Source organism: Octodon degus, unplaced genomic scaffold, assembly GCF_000260255.1.
Source record: "Octodon degus isolate 3935 unplaced genomic scaffold, OctDeg1.0 scaffold00045, whole genome shotgun sequence".
Classification (NCBI taxonomy): domain Eukaryota; kingdom Metazoa; phylum Chordata; class Mammalia; order Rodentia; family Octodontidae; genus Octodon; species Octodon degus.
This window is the reverse complement of record NW_004524621.1, coordinates 465,145-487,875: the sequence shown is the minus strand read 5'-3', so window position 1 is coordinate 487,875 and position 22,731 is coordinate 465,145. Positions and strand designations below refer to the sequence as shown.

The 22,731-nt window shown below is 35.1% G+C and overlaps 1 protein-coding gene across 3 annotated transcripts in view; it reads right to left on the bottom strand.

The window, feature by feature from the left end:
• Positions 1–22,731, bottom strand: part of Dyrk1a (dual specificity tyrosine phosphorylation regulated kinase 1A) — a 164,521-nt gene that overhangs the window by 16,936 nt on the left and 124,854 nt on the right. For 2 of the 3 annotated variants that reach the window (XM_023715876.1, XM_004631758.3), the window contains exons 3-9: positions 22,183–22,379; positions 19,188–19,307; positions 17,041–17,229; positions 14,373–14,520; positions 9,439–9,725; positions 6,193–6,339; positions 3,145–3,285 (exon numbers count right to left, since the gene is read on the bottom strand). In XM_023715876.1, coding sequence (XP_023571644.1) covers positions 3,145–3,285; positions 6,193–6,339; positions 9,439–9,725; positions 14,373–14,520; positions 17,041–17,229; positions 19,188–19,307; positions 22,183–22,379 — 1,229 coding nt within the window. The remainder of the gene's footprint in view (positions 1–3,144; positions 3,286–6,192; positions 6,340–9,438; positions 9,726–14,372; positions 14,521–17,040; positions 17,230–19,187; positions 19,308–22,182; positions 22,380–22,731) is intronic. The other variant, XM_004631759.3, reaches the window with a different exon arrangement.

The following is a 22,731-nucleotide window of genomic DNA, read 5'->3' as shown; positions in this document are numbered from 1 at the left end:
AGGGAAGGGAACGGGGAAAAAAAGAAGCAAGGCATGTCATTTACAGATATAAACTCCCCATGACAAATGTTACTACGTTCATCTAAAATGCACCAATAAAATAAAAACTTAAGTAAGCATAAAAAACAACCTTGAAGAACTATTGATATTTTCTTAAGAAATCAAACATATATATATACCCTGTGACCTGGATAGGTAGTGTCACCAGAGAAATGAAAACATATGTGTACAGAAGATTAACCTGGGGACACAGAGATAGTTCAGTGGAGTAAGTGCTTGCCTGGTAAGCACAAGGTCCTGAGTTCGATCTCTGGTACCACAAAAAAAAAAAAAAAAAGAGTGCACACATATGCACTAAAAGACTAATCCAAGTATATTCCCAGTATCTATTCATGTTGGAAACAACCTAAACGTTCACTGATAATTCAATATAAATTACGGCAGTCATTCAATGAAACAGTACAAAGCAATAAAATCAAAGTAAGCCCAGACATATGCAACAATAAGAATGTCATTTCCCTTAAAAAACAAAGCAAAAGAAACAAATAGTAAATACTTAAGATTCTAATTTATGTAAAGTTTGCTTGTTCATTAAATTAACTTATAACTATAGAAATCAGAAGTGAGATGACAGAAAAGGGGCACATAGTAAGTTTAAAGATGATGTAAACATTCTATATCATGTGTTGGGGTATATGTAAACAATATTTATTCATTCATTTATTTATTTATTTATTTATTTCAGAACCAGGGATTGAACTTGGGGACTTGCACTTATTGTACTAAGCCATCTCCCTGGCCCCACAAACAATATTTAAATGTATGTCTCTACTATGTAAATTACACTGCAACAAAATAGCACCATTTAATATCACTCCTTTGTCTATCAAAGAAAGAAAATATAGTAGATGTGTATTTCATTAATGGAGAAGACTTCTGAAACAAATTTTTAAAAACAAACTACAGGATGATGGCCAATAATAATCTGTATCTTGTAAAAAAAAATTCTCAGAATATTTTTGTTAACATTACTATTTTGTTGCAAAAGCAATTCTTGTTAAGAGATAAAGTTATGTCATATTTTAATTTTTTTAAGTCAATTACCAAGCTTCACTAGGGAAAGAGTTCATAAAAATCTAGAGTTAATTAACAGATATTAAATATAGGTCAAGATAGTCACTTTCAATTTAAAAAATGAAGACTGCTCTATTCATTCCTGAAATGCTTCTCCAAATGATTAAACATAACTATAGCTCAATTTCAAAGAAATAAGTGACAAGACGACAGCTATGTTACTGATTTTATAATACAACAGGAACCTGGGAAATGGGACGGGGGGGGGGGGGGGTCAAGAATAACCTAGTAGGGCCAGGGAGACAGCCCAGTAGAATAGGTACTTGCCTGGCAAGTGCAAGGTCCTGAGTTCAATCCCCGTTACCGCAAACAAAACAAAACAAAAAAAGAATAACCTAGTAGCAGGTTGCACTGCAGAGAAAACATAAAGGAGGGTTCATACCCTGCATTCTCATTCAAAGTAGTAGATGCTATACTGAATGCTGCTGAAACTAAGGATTCTCAGTCAGTATTTGGGTTCAACAGAAAAATGGGCCATAACTGATGATCTATGTAGATAAAGGTAAAAGAAGGTATTGAGATGTTGACTTAATAGATTCCATTTCTTTCCTATGGGGAGCAGTTACAATCTAGTAAAAGGAAAGTACACCATCTTCAATCTGAGTAAGGCAAAAGGCAATAAGGTACAAACCAATTGTAAAGGAAATAATTATAAAATCACTTGATATTAAAAGTTAAAGACTCCAAGGCTAAATTGAATTGAATTAAAGTGAGCAACTTTCTTCAGTTCACAGAAAATGACACCTGGTGGCAGCACCACTAAAATGAAAGGGGAAAATAGTAACCAGAGCAAAAATGAAATCTCTGAAACGTTAGAAATGCATAACTACAATCACACAGTGAGGTATGTGTATATCATACCCAACCATGTATGTATACAATACTAAGACACACTAGATTGCAAGAGAGAATTTCCAGATATATAAAAGTGCACTCAGTAGATTAAAGCACCTGTTTATGCAGATGCAGGGGTCTGGGATTCTATCCCAGGCCTTTTGTGCAGGCCCTGCCCCTGGGGCGTGTTGAAACCATGATCAAGAGACTGGGCATAGCAGTGCACAACTGTAATCCCAGTGCTTGGGAGGCTGAAAAACAGGAAGGATCACTATAAGTCCAATCTGTGTAGTGAGACCCTGTACTAAATACAGTTTTTTAAAAAAGTATAAATACATCCTTGCTATCATTTATTAAATTGACATAGTTCAATTATCTGAAAAGCTTTCTATAGAAAAATAATTACTGAAACAAATCCAAGGCAGGATCTTCTAATAAATTCCTATTCTTGAAAACTCACACACTTTCAAAACCATCATTTCAAATGTTTCACCAAAAATGAGCTTTTAAAAAATCATTTATTGGGCCAGGGAGATAGCCCAGTGGCATAAGTGCTTCCCTGAGTTTGATGCCTACTACCAAAAAAAAAAAAAAAAAAAAAAAAAATTGTTTACTGCAATTATGACTTTTGTTCAAGTTGCAGTTATTTACTGACTTTACTACATAAGCACAAATTGTGGGAGACAACGGTCAAACTTATTGATTTTAGTATTGAAACAAGGTGTGGTGATCTGAGCAGCTGTTCCCAAATGTAGTCACATAGGTTCTGTTTTTGCTTTTAAATGAATCCACAAAGAGAATTCTGATCCTTAGTCAAACACTGGTCTGCATATAATAGTTGAGGTTAAAATATACTGGAATTGTGAATATATAGGTATCTCAATCTCAGTTCCTAAATGCTTTTTCTTGCCAACAATTTGGTTCACAAACTAATGTTTGGCAAAATTCTGTTCTTCCCTGCAAATTCTACATCAGGTGATAAACATGACTGCAGCCATCTTTCCCACACAAACATGGCCATCTTTTCCAGAATCATGGAACAAATTAAGTTTGTGAACTGAAGTACCACTGTAATACTAATTACAAGTAAATCACAAGGATAATAAAAAGTGAATGTTCTGGTGCAAATAAGGGAGGGGCCAATCAGCTTACTAAAAGCAGTATCCCTAATCTTACCCGTTTTCCATCTTTGGTCTTCTTTAAGTTCCAAGTGCCATCTGGCAACTTCTCAAAGAACTTTCTTGCTTTTGGTGCTTGGTCAAGAATATGAGCAGGTGGAATACCCAGAACTTCTACTATTTTATTCATCTGATCTACCTGTAATAAAAATAAAAATAAAGTCTGTAATTTCTGCTATGTATTCTATTTCTATTCATCAATTTATTCACATAATTAAGTATATCCTATGTGTCAAATACTTGAACAGGCACTGAGAATACAGTTATGTATCAAGAATGTATTCAAAAGACAAAAGTTTCTGAGCCTTGTGGGGCCAAACAAGAAGCAATTAACAAATGCACAAATCTATGGTTAGTGACCTTGGATACAATGGATGACATTATAAATGGATATAAGGAAGTTTTAAAGTTTGTCCTTGGAGAGATTTAAATAACCAGTAAGAATCTCAATCGTAAGAGAGGGCCTAATAAACTTTTTGAAGTATAGATTCACTCAGATGCAATCTATTACACTTCTGTTAAAAGTTTACATAAACAAGACTAATAATAAACAAATATAGTCACCCTTCAATACCTTCAGAGGATTAACCCCAGGCAAGAACACCCTCCTCCACACCTCACCTTCCCATGACCAAAATCCATGGATGCACAAATCCTTCCTATAAAATGTCATACTACTTGTATATGATCACAAAGAAATGAGTGCTACTCTGAAAAATGGTGCAAACAATTACAAATTGTAGTTGATAGGGTGTAAGTAGTATTCACATTCTCAAATTATTTTTTTCTTTCTCCCCCCCCCCCCGGTATGTGACTTTATTTTATTAGTTTTTTTCTTTCTTCTTTTGTTTTTTTGGTCTTTTTGAGACAAGGTCTTACTATGCAACTCAGGTTGCTATTGAATTCACTTTGTCACTTAGGTTGGCCTCACATGGTGATCCCCTGCTTCAGCCTTTCAAGTGCTGTGATTACAGGCACCAGCCTCTTCCATACATTTTATTTTAAAGCATATCTAAGTTACTTTTAATTCTTAGTACAATGTAAGTGCTCTGGAAATACATTATTTACAGAATCATGACAAAAGTAAAAAGCTAGTAAATATTAGATACAGATTTATCTCCCAAATATTTTTCACCTGTAGTTGATTGAGTCTGAAGATGCAAAATCCATAAATATGAAGGGCCCAAAGCAATTAAATACACTCTACCAGAGCACAGCTAAGTAATATGGAGGAAATCCACAAGTATGGGACACAAGGATGCTACACTTCAGTAAGGTATTACATGAGCTGTCACTGAGGTGACAACAGAGCAGAGACTTAGAGGAATGAGCCAAGTGCTATCTAGGAAAGACCACTTCAGACACAGGGGAAAAAAAAAAAAAAAAAAAATACAAACAAGCACAGAGAAGGCCAAGTGCTGAAGCATAGAGGAAGAGAGGAGGGAAAAGAAGAGCAGTTGCAGAGATAACCTGCATCAGAGATGGGGGTTGTGGGACTCACTGAAAGGACTCTGGCTATCACAATGAGGAAGACAGGGAACCACTGAAGTTTCAGGTGATCTCAACACTATTTAGGCCCAATAAATTACTAATTCACAAGGTACTCTGTATTACAAACATATTACGGTATGACAGAAAGAAAGTTGAGGCATTCATAGGTAAATGGCTGAAACTTAAGAATGTGATTTTAACTGAAGGCAGTTCAGACATACAAAGCTCAGTATCACATGGTTTCTCTTATATGAGAAATAACATTCTATACACACATGAAGAGCAAAACAAAAGAGATCAATAGGAAGGGAGAAGTTCACATCCCCAAATTACATATTCTGTGGTCTTAAAAATATTTCAATATATATACTAATTTGTTTCTGTTATACTAAAAATTTATCTTAGTATCTTAGTTCATTGAAAATAAAAGCTTGTGTTTTTTCCTTTTTGTAAGTGTTTTCTGGTTTATGTCTTATACTGATCTTGAACAGATTAACTACTCTGAATATAACAATATACAGAGTAACTGATGTCATTCTCTTTACTATGATAGCTGCTGCCAAATAGTACCTCACTAGCTCAAGTTGAAATAAATTAAAAGGACAGAAGAAATAAGTTTCTGATACCTATTTAACAACTGTACAATCCATTAACTGGCCTTTCTCTTTTCATTTATAAATGGATATTCTAATCAAGATCAGCAATGAGCAACTATTCTTTAAAAATAAAGAAAGCAAATCTCACAAATGGAGAGTTAACAAATGGACGCTCAATTCCTTTTATAGCAGGGGAGCCTGGCCTTATAGCCATTGGTCCTGACCTCCCCAAGTTCTCAGGAACACAAAGTAAAACTCTCAGGCTATAGGTATGCATAGCCTCAGCAGCCCTGTGACCCTAGAACTCTAGGTTATCCTCAACTGTTCAGACTATCAACTAGATTGGGCACTGTTCTTTTCAATTCCAAACACAGCCTCAAACTTTATAGCAACGTTCAGGCCATTGTTCAGAGTGGCCCTTGTTCCTTCATGACCATTTTAAGTTTTATTCTTACCTGTAAAAGTTGTATTTTTAATACTTTGTACTTTAATTCATTGTTCTCTTCATAAGCAAATCTTAAAACCCTAAATTCTTATCTCTGAAAGTTATACAACACATTTAACACTTTGTATTTTAATTAATTGTTCTCTTTATAAGCAATTTTTTTTTTGGGGGGGGCCTCCGAATGCCTTCAGGGCAGGTCTGGCTGGCTTGAGTTGTGGGGATCGAACCACAGCAACCTGAGCCTGACTGCTTAGTTGAAGCAGCCACTTAAAGAACTGAGCTAAGGGGCAGGCCTCTTTATAAACAAATTTTAAAACCCTAATTACTATCTCCTTATTCTAAATTCACCATTATACAGCAACTAACAAACATGAAAAAAAAATTTTTTTAAAAGGAAGACTATAACATAAATTCAAAGTGATTTCACATGTGTGAATGTCTGATCTAATAAACAGACATCTTCCCCTAGGGGGGAAAAACCTATAGATTAAAACACAATCAAAACATCATATACCTCATTGGCACCACTGAACAGAGGTTCTCCAGTGTGCATTTCAACCAAAATACACCCAAGGGACCACATGTCAATAGCAAGATCATAAGGCATTCCCAGTAGCACCTCTGGAGACCGATAAAAGCGACTTTGAATATACTGGTATATCTGAAAAATAATTTAGAACAGTATTAATTCAATGTAAATTTAGTTTACAACTGTGGTCAACATTGGATTAAGAATATCAATCTCACATTAATAGAAAATTTCAAGAGTAAAAGTAATGATTATAAAACTGAACATCCAAGTCGTTAGTTAATATGAGCATGGAATATAAAAACACAAAGTGTGATGGAAAAATAGCGTTTACATAAAAATGGAGCAAAAGACACATTGCCATTAATGCATCTCAAACACTCTCCCCTCTTGCTTCCAACACATTTATCCTGTTGTTTTTGCCACTTTTGGAAGCAGTTCTGGAGTCCTCTTTCATGAGTGTCTTTAGTTGTGCTGCTGTGCCTGCATCAATCTCTTAAACTCATTTAAAAGATTAACCTTTTATGGTCATTTTGACTTTGGGTAATAGCCAGAAGTTGAATGGGTGCCAGATCTGGTGAACCAGGTGGATAAGGACACACAGTGTCACAACACTCACCATATTTTGATTATACTTCAATCAGGAAAGATAACTCCCAGAACAGCTTCAGAAGATGGCAAGAATGATAGAAAAAGTGTGTTCAAAACACGAAGAAATATTCTGAGGGGCATTTGTGACAGAGTGCCTTTTACTGTAACAAATTTTAAATCTAAACATTCATTCTATTACCCCTTATGTGTAAAACTCCAGGCCTTCTTGTGTAGTCTAACACTTACTGGTAATCAAGATAAATCTTAAAGCAACTATGTTTTCGTAGAAAAAATTAGAGTATCTTTATTCCTTCCTACTATGGATGGGCATTGGTTTACCATTAATAGCTAACTTGAATTTAACCTAAAATAATTTATTTTCAGCATTAAGTCAAATAATGAAGGGACATAAAACTTAAAAATCAGACATTTGTACTCCACTTGTCTAAGAAGAAAATCCTAGAAACACTGTTATATACAGATTGAGTTGGAAGTGGTTTCTGAATAATCATTTCTACCTTGCCCTCTCCACCTCAATTCTTCTTATAGAAAGAAAATACTGAAAGAGACATTTTTAATGATGTACCCTAAGAATGTTTTCAGAGATCAACTCAATTCACACTATAAATGTGTATCCAGAAATCTTTACCTGAAGATTTCTGGATACAAATTTGTATTAAAAAAGAGCATGAAAATCCTACTAAACTTTCTAACTTAACACCCAAACCAGGCAGCCATGAAAAGTTCATGAAATCTCCTGTGATTCCCATCGAAACCCTTAGACCAGTCTTTCAGAACAATTTTAGACCTCTACAGGCAGGTGAACCCAACGAGAAAGCCTAGCTCAAAACAATGGGAAAAAGTAACAGCTAAATACCCCAATCCAAAAATCCCAGGTCCACAATGCTCTAAAATCTAAAACATGGCATTTAAAAGTTTCAGATTTTAAAAAAGTCCTACATTCTGGAAGATTTCAGATATTTAGATTTTTAGATTAGGGATACTCATCTGGCAAGGTCTATACAGATAGTCCATTAAAAAAAAAAAAAAAAAAATCTCTGAAATCTAAAACACTTCTGGTCCTAAGGATTTGAGTTAACCAATGCTCACCTGTAACACATTGTAAGTCAATACCATTTTTGATATCCTAAACCTGAAAGCCCCCCTACTAAACAGAATGTATCACTTCACAGGTTATACAAAAAAACTGTCACCTACCTATCCTATCTGGTTAAAGCAGTAATGGCTTTGTTATGTACAAGGCTGTGACTCCAAAACCCCAAAAGAACTCTGCCCTGAACTATACTTGCCCTGCCATCCTCTGACAGTAGAGCTACTGGATGTACATTGTGGAAGTGACCTCCTGTGTGAAACCAATTCATGTAAATAGCTAAAAACTTAACTAGCTAAAGGAATAGTCATTTCAGTTTGGCTGGACAGACATAAAAGTATTTCATTTTAGGACAGAACATAATTTCATTTAAATAGGGAAAAAACTTTTAAAGTATAAAATCTACTGAAATTATATTCACGGTAGGTATGCATTTTCATTCATAATATACTACACAACTTGTATTAACTACTGAACATCTCTAGATTTTTCAGAGACATCTGAAACTGAAAACTTTCCTACCTACTCCAGCTTTAAAAAAAAAAAAAAAAAAAAAAAAAAAAAAAAAAAAAAAAAAACTATGTAACTTCCCTGCTATAAAATACTTTGCAAAACATCACAAAAAGACAATCCTATTGAATGGCTAGCAACTCTCAAAATCAAATTAACCTGCTGTATTAAAAACCCAGACAAAGATGGACAGGACAAAAAAGGTTAGAAAATAATAGGAAAACCATTATGAAATGGCAACACAAATGTCGGACTTCTTTTTAAAAAAAATCATTTCAATACTTGACATAAATAAAACGTGTAAAATGAGTAAAATATTATCAAATGTGATCCTAATTCCTTTGAAAAGGAGAACCATCTGTAACTATTTTAGACAGAGTACTTCATGTTGCTAAACAAAGTGGTATAAATTTTTATCACCATGGATATGTCTGTTTAAATAGTGTGATGAAAGCCAGTCTGGACATGTGCCAGGACGTATACAAATTCTAATTTGTAAGAGGGAGGTCAAGACCTAAACTTATTTGTCAAACAAGTATGTCCATCACCTCTGTGATACCTATATAGCAGCACCATGACTAATGCACAAATCACTGCACTGGTTTCGAGCCTTAGGTTATTCAGGAAAAACATTCATCTTAGTATGACGCAGAAAATATTTTATAGTAAGAATTCAAGCTCCAGTACTACAATTTCCAAAACTTCAAAAACAAGCCCCTATCTAGGAAATACTCTTACAAATCATCTAGTCTGTAATTCTTTTATCTCTTATTCTCTCTTGTATTTGCATGCATAAGAATTTGAATATATCCACTTGGAAAATTCAGTACCTTTAACTCAAAATATTGCTTCTGTATTATAAATGGATACCAAGACAAGGTGATGCACATTTTAGAAATAAACAAACAGCCATCCTGGAACTGCTTCCAAACCTTACACACATTAATAACATTTCAAATATCTACTTACACTTGTCTACCTAATTCTATTTTCACTCACAATTCCTGAAATATACTTACCCTCTGCCCTAACTGACAAGAACTGCCAAAGTCAACGATCTTGATTGCACTGCGTTTGGGGTTGCAAAGAAGGATATTCTCAGGTTTTAGGTCACAGTGAATGATACTAAGTTCTGGAGTAGCAAGGAAAAGCAGTGCAGTGCACATCTGCTGTGCAAACTTCCGTGTCAGGTTCAAAGAGACCCCTCGGAAATTGGTGTTCCTCAACAAGTCATAGAGGTTGTAGGACAGCATTTCAAAAACTAAACACAGATGATTTCGAAACATAAAGTGGCGCTTCAAATGCACTGAAAGAGAAAACAGTTTTAAGTTACACAGTCCAGTAAGAAGAGTGCAACATATACATATACTGTCACACAACCTATAACATTGCAATGTCAAATGTAAGCTGAAAAGCTAGGTTGAAAGTCAGCGTTCTGCAGTATTTAAATGCACATTTCAAAACAGTGAATATTTAAAGTGCTCTCCTGAATTAAACAGATTTAATATCTGTCAATAAACAATACCACTAAAATGTCTTACTTATTAAAAAAAACTAATGTCAGGAATAACAAAACAAAAAGCCAATTTACAAATGGTAGTGAGGAAGCCTTTCAACTTCATCAGGGTTTACATAAAACACTTTCTACTTCCTGAGAGCCCCACCCCACTTCTACCTACTTGGACTTCAGTTCGTATACTTGACACCCAATGTACTGGCTTTGATAAATAAATACATAATCTGTGCTTATTAATGATATAACATTTAAAATAAAACTATGATGTACTTTTAAATTTAACATTTTTTAAATGTTATAGGTACAACACAATTTTGTTTTTTGTTTAACAAGTGTTTCAAAATCAGGTATTATAAGGTACTGAGAATTTGCGATCAACAGACTTGATTATGTACATCAAACTAATGGAAGTAAAATCTTGTGTGAGGCTGAAGTTTTGTGGCAATTTCAAGATAAAAATTACACAGAGATGATGAATAGGTCTCTAAATAGCAAAATGGAACAGAATACATGAACTGTTATCACGCTGACCCTCTAAAAAAGCTCAACTTTTACAACATGCCTTAAAGATTGCGCTTAAGTAATAACAGTGAATTCACATCTAAGCGGCCATTCATCATAATAAAGGGCTGCCCTTCACTATAAACTTCTTAAAAACTATCAATCAAGGCTACCTTCCCATTAGCCTTTTAGTATCACAAAACAGGTTTCCCCATAGCTCTTTCTGAGGATGACACATATATATTTTTCCTGGTACTAGTTCTGGACAACTTGTCTAAAAGCAGTGCACAACAGTACTGTTTTAAAATCACACATGACACAAAGAGTCTAAAGTTGGGGTAAAGTAACAAAAATGTTTGTCACAGCAAGTGATAAAAAGAATCCTTAAAGACTGACACCTCACAGACATGATCCATGCACAGGATTTACTTCCTGAGTTAAGTAGTAGCCCCAAAAGGAATGCAAAAGATAACTGATGTTTGAGTTCTAACATTATCATGAAAATCCCTTTAAGAAGCTTTGTTACTGAAATGGTCTCCCGACAAAAAATAAGACTCCCATCCACCCAACCTTATAATTCAGCACTCATTACTTATTAGCTACAATGTATGGAACACCAAAACACTGTCAAAGAAAGCTCAAACATAAGCATGTTTGGTTCAGTCAATTTTAAAGCAAATTCTGGGAAGAACAGAGTTGACAAAACCTAAACTGTTAGTTCTAGACCTACTTTGAATTTTGTTTTAATCACATCACAGAGCAAACAACTCAGATACCTGGCAAATTTCAAATAACCCACATAAGGCATGCTATAAAGGAGAGAACAAGGCGAAAAGGGAGGACTCATCCTAAGGGAGGATCAATGGATGCTAAATCTTAGAAGAAATAAGTTCTGGTGTTCTACTGTATAGTGGAATGATTTAATGCAACAACATTCTAATGTGTATTTTAAAACACTAGAAGTTCTTTTTCTGTTGTTTTAAAAAACAGAATCTCAAGTTGTCTGAGACACTATACGTTTGTTATTATGGATGAAACCTGGAATGTCCCTCAGAAGCTTCATGTGTTCAAAGGTGGGACTTCTGGAAGGTGACTGGACTGAAAGGGGAAATTCAATCATAGATGAAAGTACTGGGGCTGGAGGTCCAAGAAGGAGAGGGGAAGAGTATGTACCTTCCTTCCTGGCTTCTCCTTCTGTCTGCTCCTATAATGTGAGTTGTTTCCACTGCTATGCCCCTCTAACCATGGACTGAAAACATGAGTCAAAATAATCCTTTCTTCCTCTAAATTACTGATGTCTAGTATGTTGTCCCAGCAATGAGGAAATGATTTAAGATATCTGCCATCTTCACAAATTAGAACTTAAAAGAAAACCAACTTTTCCAAAAGAGTTGTAATAACTAATGTTTACTTAAGTGGTCATTAAAGTGAATTTATTCAAAACAAAACAAAACAAAAAAAAAAAATAACCTGCTGGGCATGGTGGCACGCACCTGCAATCTTAGCACTAGGAAGGCTGATGCAGGAGGATCGCTAGGAGTTCAACGCCAGCCTGAACTACATAGTAAGACTCTGTCTCAAAGTGAGGGGATAAGAGGAGGTACCCCTCATTATGTAAGTTAGGCAGCTAGCATTTTTGAGTTCATACTTGCTACATGCTAGCCATGTCTCCTCCCAATAAGCCATGTCTCCTCCCAATAAAGCAGAGTTAGTATAGCACTAGAGGTGCATGCATGCCTATGACATCAGCAGGCCTGCACTCGGTGGTGTAAGTGTTACAGCTCTGCATGGGACAACTGTTCATGCACCATCAGTTGCTCAAGCTGCATGGTCACAAAACACACAAATTAAAGCTCTGTCACGAGTGTTGTGAAAAATACTGTTATGAACTGTTTTTCTACTACTTAAGCATTCAAAAGACAACCCCCAAGTGTAAGGAATAAGAATAAACTCATGTCCAAAGATCACTATAAAATCAGCCCCTTACAATGTCCCTTAAATGGAATTGGACTGACCTACACTAAGTTACATCTCACAGTGAGCTAATTCAATGTTACATGGCTCATAACAGATATCCACAAAGAAACTTAAGGGAGGAAAAAACACTTTAAAAAAATTTTTTTTTGGAGACAGTCTCACTATGTAGTCCAGGCTGGCCTTGAACTCACTATGTAGCTCACACTGACCTCAAACTCACAGCAATGCTCTGGCCTCAGCCTCCTAAGTGCTGGGATTACGGACAGAAGCCACCATGCTCGGCTCCAAGGAAGAAAGATTAACCGCAAAGCTCATTTTTAATGGAACAAAGGAGAATGAATGAACATAATCTGAGTTACCCAAATCTTGTATCATTAACCATCCATTACTTATTTCTACCATTTTCAGGGAACTGCAGAACTATAGTCTTTTTACATGTCCATTTTAAAACAGTACCAATTTTAAATAAAGCGTTATTGAAGACACTACGCTTTTCATTTCTCTATTTTTAAAGTAGTTAAATAAAATTTTATCTAATGTTTATCAAATAAAGCCAAAACTTCTGAACATGAGTTCTATATATGTAATTTTAAAATTTACTGATCCTAAGGCGTGCTATCTAAAAGCTGATGGTACCTAATATGTATACTTAGTACCAACTGTAGACATGGTGGTACACAAGATAAAGGTATATTAACAATCAGTGACATCTTAGGTTGGACTAAAAACAGTAGCAAAAAGGATTTAATCAGAAGGTGCTTTGTCCATGTATCAAATGGCAATAGGCTATAATATTTTCATAATTCTTCTGTTCTCTGATTTAGTTTTTAGAGGGAAGAATGTGTTGACAATGAAACAAGTACAGATTCTAAAGTATGGCAGACTACTGAACAAACACAGGTTCAGATATAAGCTTAAGTTCTGTGAACCTGGATATGTTACTTCTTATGCATATCATTTATAATATATGGATCCTATTATCTTCCCTGAGGGGCTTCTACAATTATTAATGATGACAGAAGAGAAACACCAGAAGAACCAGCAAGATACTCAGCCGACTAAGCGCCTGGTTGGGCAACTGCAGGGACCAGGATTCGATCCCTAGCACCATGTGATGTTCTGGCTCCGCCCCCGGGCACAATGAGCCAGTCACCAAGACTAGGTATAGTGGCACATTCCTATCCCTGTGCTGGGGAGGCTGAAATCAGGAGGATTACTACTAGTCGGACTATGTAGTGAGGCCCTATGCCAAATACATTAAAAAGCACACACACCAGGAGTATGATAGGAGGTAAAGAAATAGTGGCTATTCATTCTCACGTTTGCTATAGTATGTCCAATTGCTTCTAATGCTGCCAAACTGAGAAACAGCCCACAGAGGAGCTGTGATGTGTGCTCAGGCACTCCGAACCTATGGACATATATCAGCTCATGTCTCATTTCTGAACTTTTTTTTTTTTTTTTTTAATATATTTGGTACAGAGTCTCACTACACAGACTGGACTTGCATGAATCTTCTGTTTTCAGCCTCCCAAGCACTAGAATTACAGCCATGCCCAGATTCAATCACCGTCTCAGTGCACCCCAGGGGTGGGGCCAGCACAGCACATCACGGATCAAACCCCAGCCACTGCACTCTGCTTAAATAAGCACTTTAGTCTACTGAGCTCTGAACTACTCTTGAAGTGGTTAAAGTTAGCACAAGGATGACTCTGGGGATCAATAAGCAACATTACAACAAACAAATGACACAAGTATGTTGCACCAAAAAAAAAAAAAAAAAAAAAAAAAAAAAAAAAAAAAAAAAAAGCACTAGATCAGGTAACATATAAACCTATGCTTGCCAAGAGAAACAGAGGTTTAATCAATCACTTTAATATAAAATCAACATATCTTGATACAGAAATAATCACTGATTCAAATTTTTGGTGTAGAACAGAAACACAGTTTTCTATTTACCTATGTAATATTTCATTTCAGTGTCATGTTTGTTCATGAGCTCAAGAAGTCGCACTTCTATCTGGGCTTGATTCAGAAAAGCTTTCTTGTTCTTTATTATTTTAATGGCAACCCATTCTTGTTCCACCCGATCATACGCTTTTACAACCTGAAAGAGGAGAGTTAAGTAATTTTTTATTTCTTAATGACAACCATGAACAGTTTACATTTTTCTCCAACTGTACATCTACCTAATATTTGTTTAACTACATTTTTCTGACCTTCCTAAGTAGAAAGGACCTTGACTCCACTCAATATATCATCCATTTTATTACAGAGTAACTTCAAGACAAGAAGATGGCTATGAGTTTGAAACCAGCCTGGGCTACAAAGTGAGTTCAAACTACATAACAAGGCCAGCTCAAACTACATAACAAGACCCTACACCTCAAATCAAAAAAGTACGTAAAATAACTATGTTAAAAGTATATAAATTGCTGTATAGACACAATTTTCATAGTTATCACAAAGTCAGAAGAAAGTCCTACTACGAGGCACTGCCCAAATACTGCTGTACTTTCCAACGTGGAGGCAGCAAGCTCTGTATTAACTTATAGTGCGTTCACAGCCTGGCTAAGAGAAATTGGCCTGAGAAATGTTCTGATAGGCAAGCAGAAGCTACTTCCAACTCTGTAAATACTGCAAAAGCCCTTTTTCACAAAAAGATCAAGGAAAACTTCCTTCAACAGAGAATGGAGCAAACATATCACACATGCATCACAGGAACCTGGTACAGCCAGAGTTATACAGCTCTTCTAACATGCTTTCTATTCACATGGTTCAACAACTCAGGTCCTTCTACATTTAGCTATCTGTTGGCAATGGCCTATGGCAGCTATGGTGAGCCTTTTAGAGTTTTCAATGATACAAACATCCTGCTTTCGCACACATGACAGAGGTTCACCACCACTGGCCAATAGTATACTTCTGTCTCAAGCATGATTATATCTAACACATGATTTCTTTCCTCACAGGCTGAAAGGAGGCACTTTGTTTTTTTTTTTTTTTTTTACTATCTCAGGGCACAACAGAAAAAAATGCACAGAGACTCCTACTTTTAAAAATTCAGAAATAAAAAGATAATTCTGAGTCATTATGACCACTATTCTTCCTCTCAAAAGAAGTATATGAATTGCCAATATCTAATCCACCGCAAAAGAACAATTTTAATATTTAATTTTCTGAATATTGTTTAATCTTAATTTTAAGATTTATACTGTATCTTTGACTTACAATCTACTTAAAAGACACGGTATTTTCTAATAGTATTAGAAACTGCAAAAAGTATTACTTCCATTGACTTCATAATACTTCTTGTCTTTTACACACACACACGAAAAAAATATGTATATAACCTGATATAAGATTGATACTGTTTTGTAGAAATCTTCAATGACCTTTTAAACGGTTCATCTAATGTATTTTACATAGACTTGCGTAACTATCATTTTGAGAGCTCTTTATTCTTTATCCAGGACCATACAGCAACTTCTCTTGCATTCTGGATAATGTTCTTTGTTATTTCCTATATGCTACATCTGGAGGTATTAGAATATTTCGAGTTTGTATATCTGGAAAATATTTTGCTTTTAGTTTTTAAAGATATGTTTACTAAGTATAAAATTCAATAAGGACAGATTTCTTTTTCTTTCAGTCCTTTGAATTAGTCTAGTTTCTTACATACTTGGTCTTTATTTTTTTCTAATGTGAAATAAGATGTTATTTAAGATTTTGTTTTTCCAGAGCTAATTTTTTATATGTGTATGCTTTAATGATTTTTTCTTTACAATAAGTTTTGGACAATTTCATTTTTGTGTATCTTGGTATGATTTTATTCAAATTTCTTATGCAAAAGGTTCATTTTTCTTGGGAATGTGCTATAATTTCAACTAAATTCAGAAATTTAAAATCTTTAAATATTTATTGCCCACCCCATTCTACTTGGAGAATTCTAATTATATGAATGTAAGTTTCTTGACTTTGGTACAGTGAACTATTATATGACTGATCTGTAAATTCTTTTTTATTTTGGACAATTTTTACCGTTATATTCATTTATGTTTGTAAATAATCTATTTACAATGTGCAACCTATTATTAATCTCATGCTATGTATTCATCTCAGAAATAATTCTCCAAAATTCAAAAGATACTAAACCAATTATGTTGCAGGTGAGAATGAAGTACCTCTTGTCAGAGCATAAGCAAAAACTGGTACTGCTGATTTGTAGATGGAAAAGTACATCCTGAGGCCCATCTGCCCACTCAAGAGGCCAGGCATAGTCAGGCCCAAGCCTCCAGAAAACTGAGAGCACCTGCAGTGCCGCCTGGAATGGATATTCTTTTCTCCCCAAAGAGGTCCAATCAGATAGAAAGGGAAGTATCTTAACAAACAAACAATCTTCTGTAGACTCCACAAAGCTCACATTAAAAAAAGTAGTATTATCCATTAGTGTTTAAGATTAATCACCTAATCATCAGTAAAAAATTAATCATAGCCAAAGAAAGTTTTTTAAAAGTACAAGGGAGATTTTATAGCTGATGCAGTTTTACTACCTTTAGAGAATGGTGACCATCTAAATACATGATTTATGTCTTAATTCATGAAATACAGCATTTTCCATTGTTACCTGTCCAAAGGAACCTTTGCCTATCAAGGAGTCAATTTCGTAACGATCCATCCACTTTTCCCCGTTTTTTACAATATAATCATAGTTGTCATCATCGTAACCATCATTATAAACCTTCCGCTCCTTCTTATGACTAGAATCGTCTCCCTGCCCCTGCTGGTGTCTTCGCTTCTTTTTTGCATAGTAAACCTGAAATGAGAATACATAGTGCTAACTGTGTAACTTAAATCACTGTTACAAGGGTCATATATCAAAAGAATAAATGAAACAAATATACCAGCAGGAAATTGATTTTTACCCTCAATGACTACAGAAATTAAAAAATCTTTGGCAGCTAGCATGAGACCAATAGGGAAAGGCTACACTGAAATTCACTGTCTAGTTGTGCTGCAGTGCATTTTATAAACAGGAAGACTTTGAGAGTGGCTCAAAATATCAATTTACAAAGTATAAAGAGAGACCTTGTTATATTTTAAATTAAGGTTAAATTTATATAGAGTGAGGTGGCACAGTTATTTTTCAAGACAAGATCTCTCTTGACAGTGCAAGCTGGGCTTCAACTCACTATGTAGGCCAGGTTGGCCTCAAACTTACAATGATCATCCTGCCTCAACCTCCCAAGTGCTGGGATCACAGGCATGGTCCACCTCATCTGGCTACGTGGCACAGATCTTAAACATACAATATGAGATTTTGAGAAATATTTACACTAATGCAATCAACATCAAATAAAATTAACTTTTATCCACTTCAAGTTCCTTCAGGCCTTTCTAGCCCATGCTAACTTTAAGATTTTAAAATCTGGGAGGGGGGAGAAAAATTATACTGACCCTATATTCACTAAAGGCCTTAAACTTTGTGATTAAACACAGAACAAAGTTATTTTTCTTATACTTTTCTTTATGAAAGGAGTTTAAAAACTAGGCAAAGTCCAAGTAATTGCTAACTAGCTTTGAAGAAATTATAAATTACTTTCTATAGAATACCCAAAAAAGTCTAGCATATAAAATGGCAAGATATTTAAAAACAAGCTTCAATAAAGCTACTATTCATTAACAACAGTCTCAGATATTAGTAAACTAACATTAATATAGCATTAGAAACGATTAGTTTGGTGTATCATTTATAACACATAAATATACAAACCAACTCAAGAAATGTTCCTTATTACTTCTATCTTGTCACCATAATATAATAGTATTAGCATTAAGCAGCATCAAATTGCTATAAAATTTGCATCTAAAATTTGTGTACATAACATTTTCTTCAAACGGCTCTAAAGCTGGCAAAGCACAAGCCTTTAATGTGACAGGACATAGGGCTCCTACTGGAAAAGAAATAAAAGCAAGTCTCTTCCACAAAACTCACTTAATAATTATAAAGCCAGGGTTGAGGCTAAAAGCCAGGGTTGATTGCTATTTAGTAATCAAGCTAAATGAAAGTTCAAAGTATCAAACAATTATTCTTTGTGGTAAAACAGAACAAAGCAAAATCAAGCAGTGCAAGTAATTCAAAGCACTGTTTTTAAAAATCCTATTACTCTTACCGAAAAAAATTTTTAAAAAGCTTTTAGTTATCTCACCATAGGCAGGACAGGGACAAAAGAACACATATGAAAACTTAAAATCAGGGCTGAGGAGATAGCTCAGTAGAATAAGTGCTTGCCTGATAAGCACAACGTCCTGAGTTCAATCCCCAGGACCGCAAAAACAAACAAAAAATAAAAACTTAAAATCACAGAAATACAGAAAGATCAATAAACTAGACCAAATGTCTATAACTGGGTATTAATATATATCAGAGTTTCCTGACATTCAGGGGAAAAGTAGATACATACATAAACACTGAAACAGAAGTATAACATACACAGTTTATTATAAAGCCATTTTGCTCCTTTCTTGTTCTGGAGGAAGTTATTATTAAAAAACCAAAAACAGCATATTAAATATAGTTTCAAAAATACAGTTACCTATAACCTTATTTGCAATATTATCTTTTTCACAGTTATAATTATACCATCTATAAATCAGTCTTCATAAAAATCATGTATATGACAATCTTAGTATGACAAGTTTAGGATAGGCATAAAGTAACTTTTCACAACTGACTGCAAGATAGATGCTATTACAATAAATAAATAGCCTTACCTCATTAATATGCTTATATGTTTTGATCAAATCAACAGAAAGTTTTCTCAGGGGAGCAGTTGCTGGATCACGGAAGGTTTGGGGCATCCGCCTCTGTAACATGACAATATCAGGCATCACCTTAAATAGACAGAAAAGACTAGCACTTTAACTATACTGCAGTGATGTGATCCCCTCTTTTGTAACCTGTATATATCTAGTTTACAAAGAAGTCTACATTAGAAAACTCTCATCTGGATTTCAATGAAGACACTAAAACTAATATACCTAGCTGCCCAAAGTATTAATTCTGACACTCACAACCCAGGAGACACATAAGATGTTTGCCTAGAAGAGCTTCTCTACCACACAGCCCAAAGAAAAATTTCTTCTGAATTACTCCCTAAAACCTGACCTGGGGCCGGGGATATGGCTCAGTGGTACAGCAGCTTCGATTCCTGGTACAAAAACGAAAAATAAAAAAACAGAACCTGACCTGCCTTACAAAAGGCCAACAAAGATAAACCTAATCAAAAGAGGCAACCTAATTGCCATGAAAAAGCAAGCTGGCAACAAAGTTTCACTACCTCTAACTGGTGGTGCTGAAAAAGTACAACTCTAACACCATCAGGCCACTGCCCCCTCAGATAAGTATCTGTCCACACTCCATCTTAAAAGCCAAAAGGCCAAGAAGTAATCACGTATCTGTCCACAAGTAAAGCTAAAATTTGTGCTCCATTTCTTACCCCTGAAGGAAAACATGTTGCCCAAAGTAACACCCTCAACTTTACCACAACTGACCTTTGCCTCTTAACAGATCCTACACCTTGGATAGCTGTCTTCTTTCCCATGTAGGACAATGAGAGGCTCAACTGTGTAATTCCTGCTAAACATTCCCAATGAAATGTGCAGACAGAGCAGGGGCATAAGTCCCTCTATGTACATATCCCCATATCTGTGACTAGCATGCTTATGCTAGGCCTGCTCTTTAAGCATCATGCTTCCACCAAATGTCATGCCTCTCAGTACAGGGTTCCCCTCCCAGGGACTTCTCATATTCAACAGATAATCCACTGCATCAAGGTGCCTGTTGTCATTACCATCAGCCCAATCTTGAGTTCCTCACTTGCTCTTAGGGGTATCTATGCCCATGAAATTGACTAAGAGAGCCTTAATGAAGTTCCTCTAAAAAGAAACTCAAATCAACCTGAAGAAGTTATTTGTGACCAAACCCATAACCCTGAGCTACATGACCAAATCTCAGCACTCCCTATACAAGAATGTTTGCTACATGCTTGGCGTTTCACAAAAACATTGTTAACATCTATTTACCTTAACTGTTCAAACTTCATTTACAAGGTCAAGTGGATTAGCTAATTCCTACTACCTTACTTGTCTTTTTCAAGCAGTAGAAATTACTATTGTAGGGGCACTTGTAAATATGAAACATGTATTCTGTCCACAAAAAGTGGCTTCAGATTAGTGTGTCAATTCAGTGCTTCATCTTGTGCTCCAAAAATACAGAAAGGGAACGTATTTACTTCTACCAAATAGTAACTCCTTCATTTTCACTGTGATTTCGTATTAACCAAATTTTCTGTTTTGTGATATTGTGCTGACATTAAGTACAAATTCAGAATTATAAAACAGCTTTAAAATATCCAGTTACACTTCTATGTTAAGCCTCAAGGTCAGCATGAAGGACTAAGCATTTAAGGACTTCTCTATGCCTGTTTCTTACACTCTACCCTGTAGAAATGAAATAAGCTCCTCTCTTCCATTCCACAGCTGAAAGCAAGGCCAAGACATTCAGAGGACCTAAGAGCTCACAAGGCTGTCAGTATTATCCCATTTGCCAGGGAATAACCTGCAGAAAGCGAAGTGGATGAGATGTCACCCTGCTGTCTCACCTATCTGAATCTGGAAGGTGGAGACATCATTCCTCTAGGGTTCCGATCTCTTGGCTTTTTTCTTAACATAAATTGCAAAGCAAAAAGGCAAAATGCACTTCCAGCTTAGCTCAGGTGCTAAGAGCTAAAACCACCATTAACTTTTCTCTGGACAGATTTTACAGTGTAAGATATAGGGCTTTATCCCAAAATTGAATTCTAATTTAACAATCCCTATTCCATTCATTTTATTTATATTTATTTACATTCATTTTTATTCATCTTTATATGAGTTGAAAATATTACATTCCTTCTTTCTGCTATTTTAAGAGCTAATAATAACATCCAATTATTCATTAAAATGTATTATTTAATTAGCAAACATAATTCAAATAATCTAGTACAAGAAATACTTTGAATTTCTTAACTTTTTGTATCACATTGATATATTTGAATACCTAAACAAAGCAATGCAATCTAAAATTCATTTTCAGTGGTCGTACAGGTCTGATGCAGTGGTAAAACTTTACCTCTACAGCCAGTAAAGAAAAGTGTCTCAAGCAAATAATCAATGTAGTGAGTGCAGCTAATTCAGGAAGATATTAAAATATACATAGACATGCATATATGTGAAGTATAGCTCAAGAGATTCCATCAGTTATTATCTTTATCTCTATAAGTTGCTGATCTCTAGTCTAAATATATGAATGAACTACATATTTCATATGTATAATTTTCTCTTTGAATTTTAAAGAATTTTATTTTTACAAATGCATATTAAGGTAGTTTACAACTACATAAAATCAGTTATGTAAGTTTACTGTAATAGAATCTTATTTTCCTATAACTTTTGTTTTACTTATCTTTTCATAAAAATAAGCTTTTTTAAAACAGAATTTTTCCTTCTCCATTCTACAATGCAACTACAACTATATGCTTATATTGTCTTGAGTGAAACAAAGTAAAAAGAAAAAAAAATCAAATTTTTAAATAAACAACACCATCAATCCAAAATCTCTTGTAATATATAAAACTAAAACTTTTGAAGTATTTTGCCTATTTAAGTAATATTTTAAAAAAATAAACTAGCATTTCACAACATCACTTCTGACACTGCATAACCTTACCTGGTTAGTTAGAGGTTGCTGAATCTGGTCAGAATATGATAAGGCAGAAACCTGTTGGTCACTTATGTTTGGCTGGCGACGGTCACTGTATTGATGTGAATGGGGCATCTGTCCAGCCATCTGAAGGCCAGCAGCATGGAATGAAAATGACGGTGCAAGCCGAACAGATGAAGGTTTGCATGCTGAAGTCTCTCCTCCTATGAAAAGGTAGTGAGGTTTAACAGCAAGTATTCATATGCTCATGTTTCTATCATTTGACATAGGACAGGTCTTTAAATACGGACTTTAGGGTATACAGTACTATCAAAAACCTTTACAACTACAAAAAGATGTATGTTACTTTACGTAACAACTATGTATTACATGGTATTAAGTAGTGATTAAAATGAGTACATATCCATCCTAGAAAAGCCTTTCATAATACAACTACATTAACCTTGAAAACTTCTACAATGGAGATTTTTATCAATTGAGAACTGTAAGGGCCTGAGGAGATGGCTCAGTAGAATAAGCGCTCCCCTGGGAGGCGCACGGGCCTGAGTTCAATCC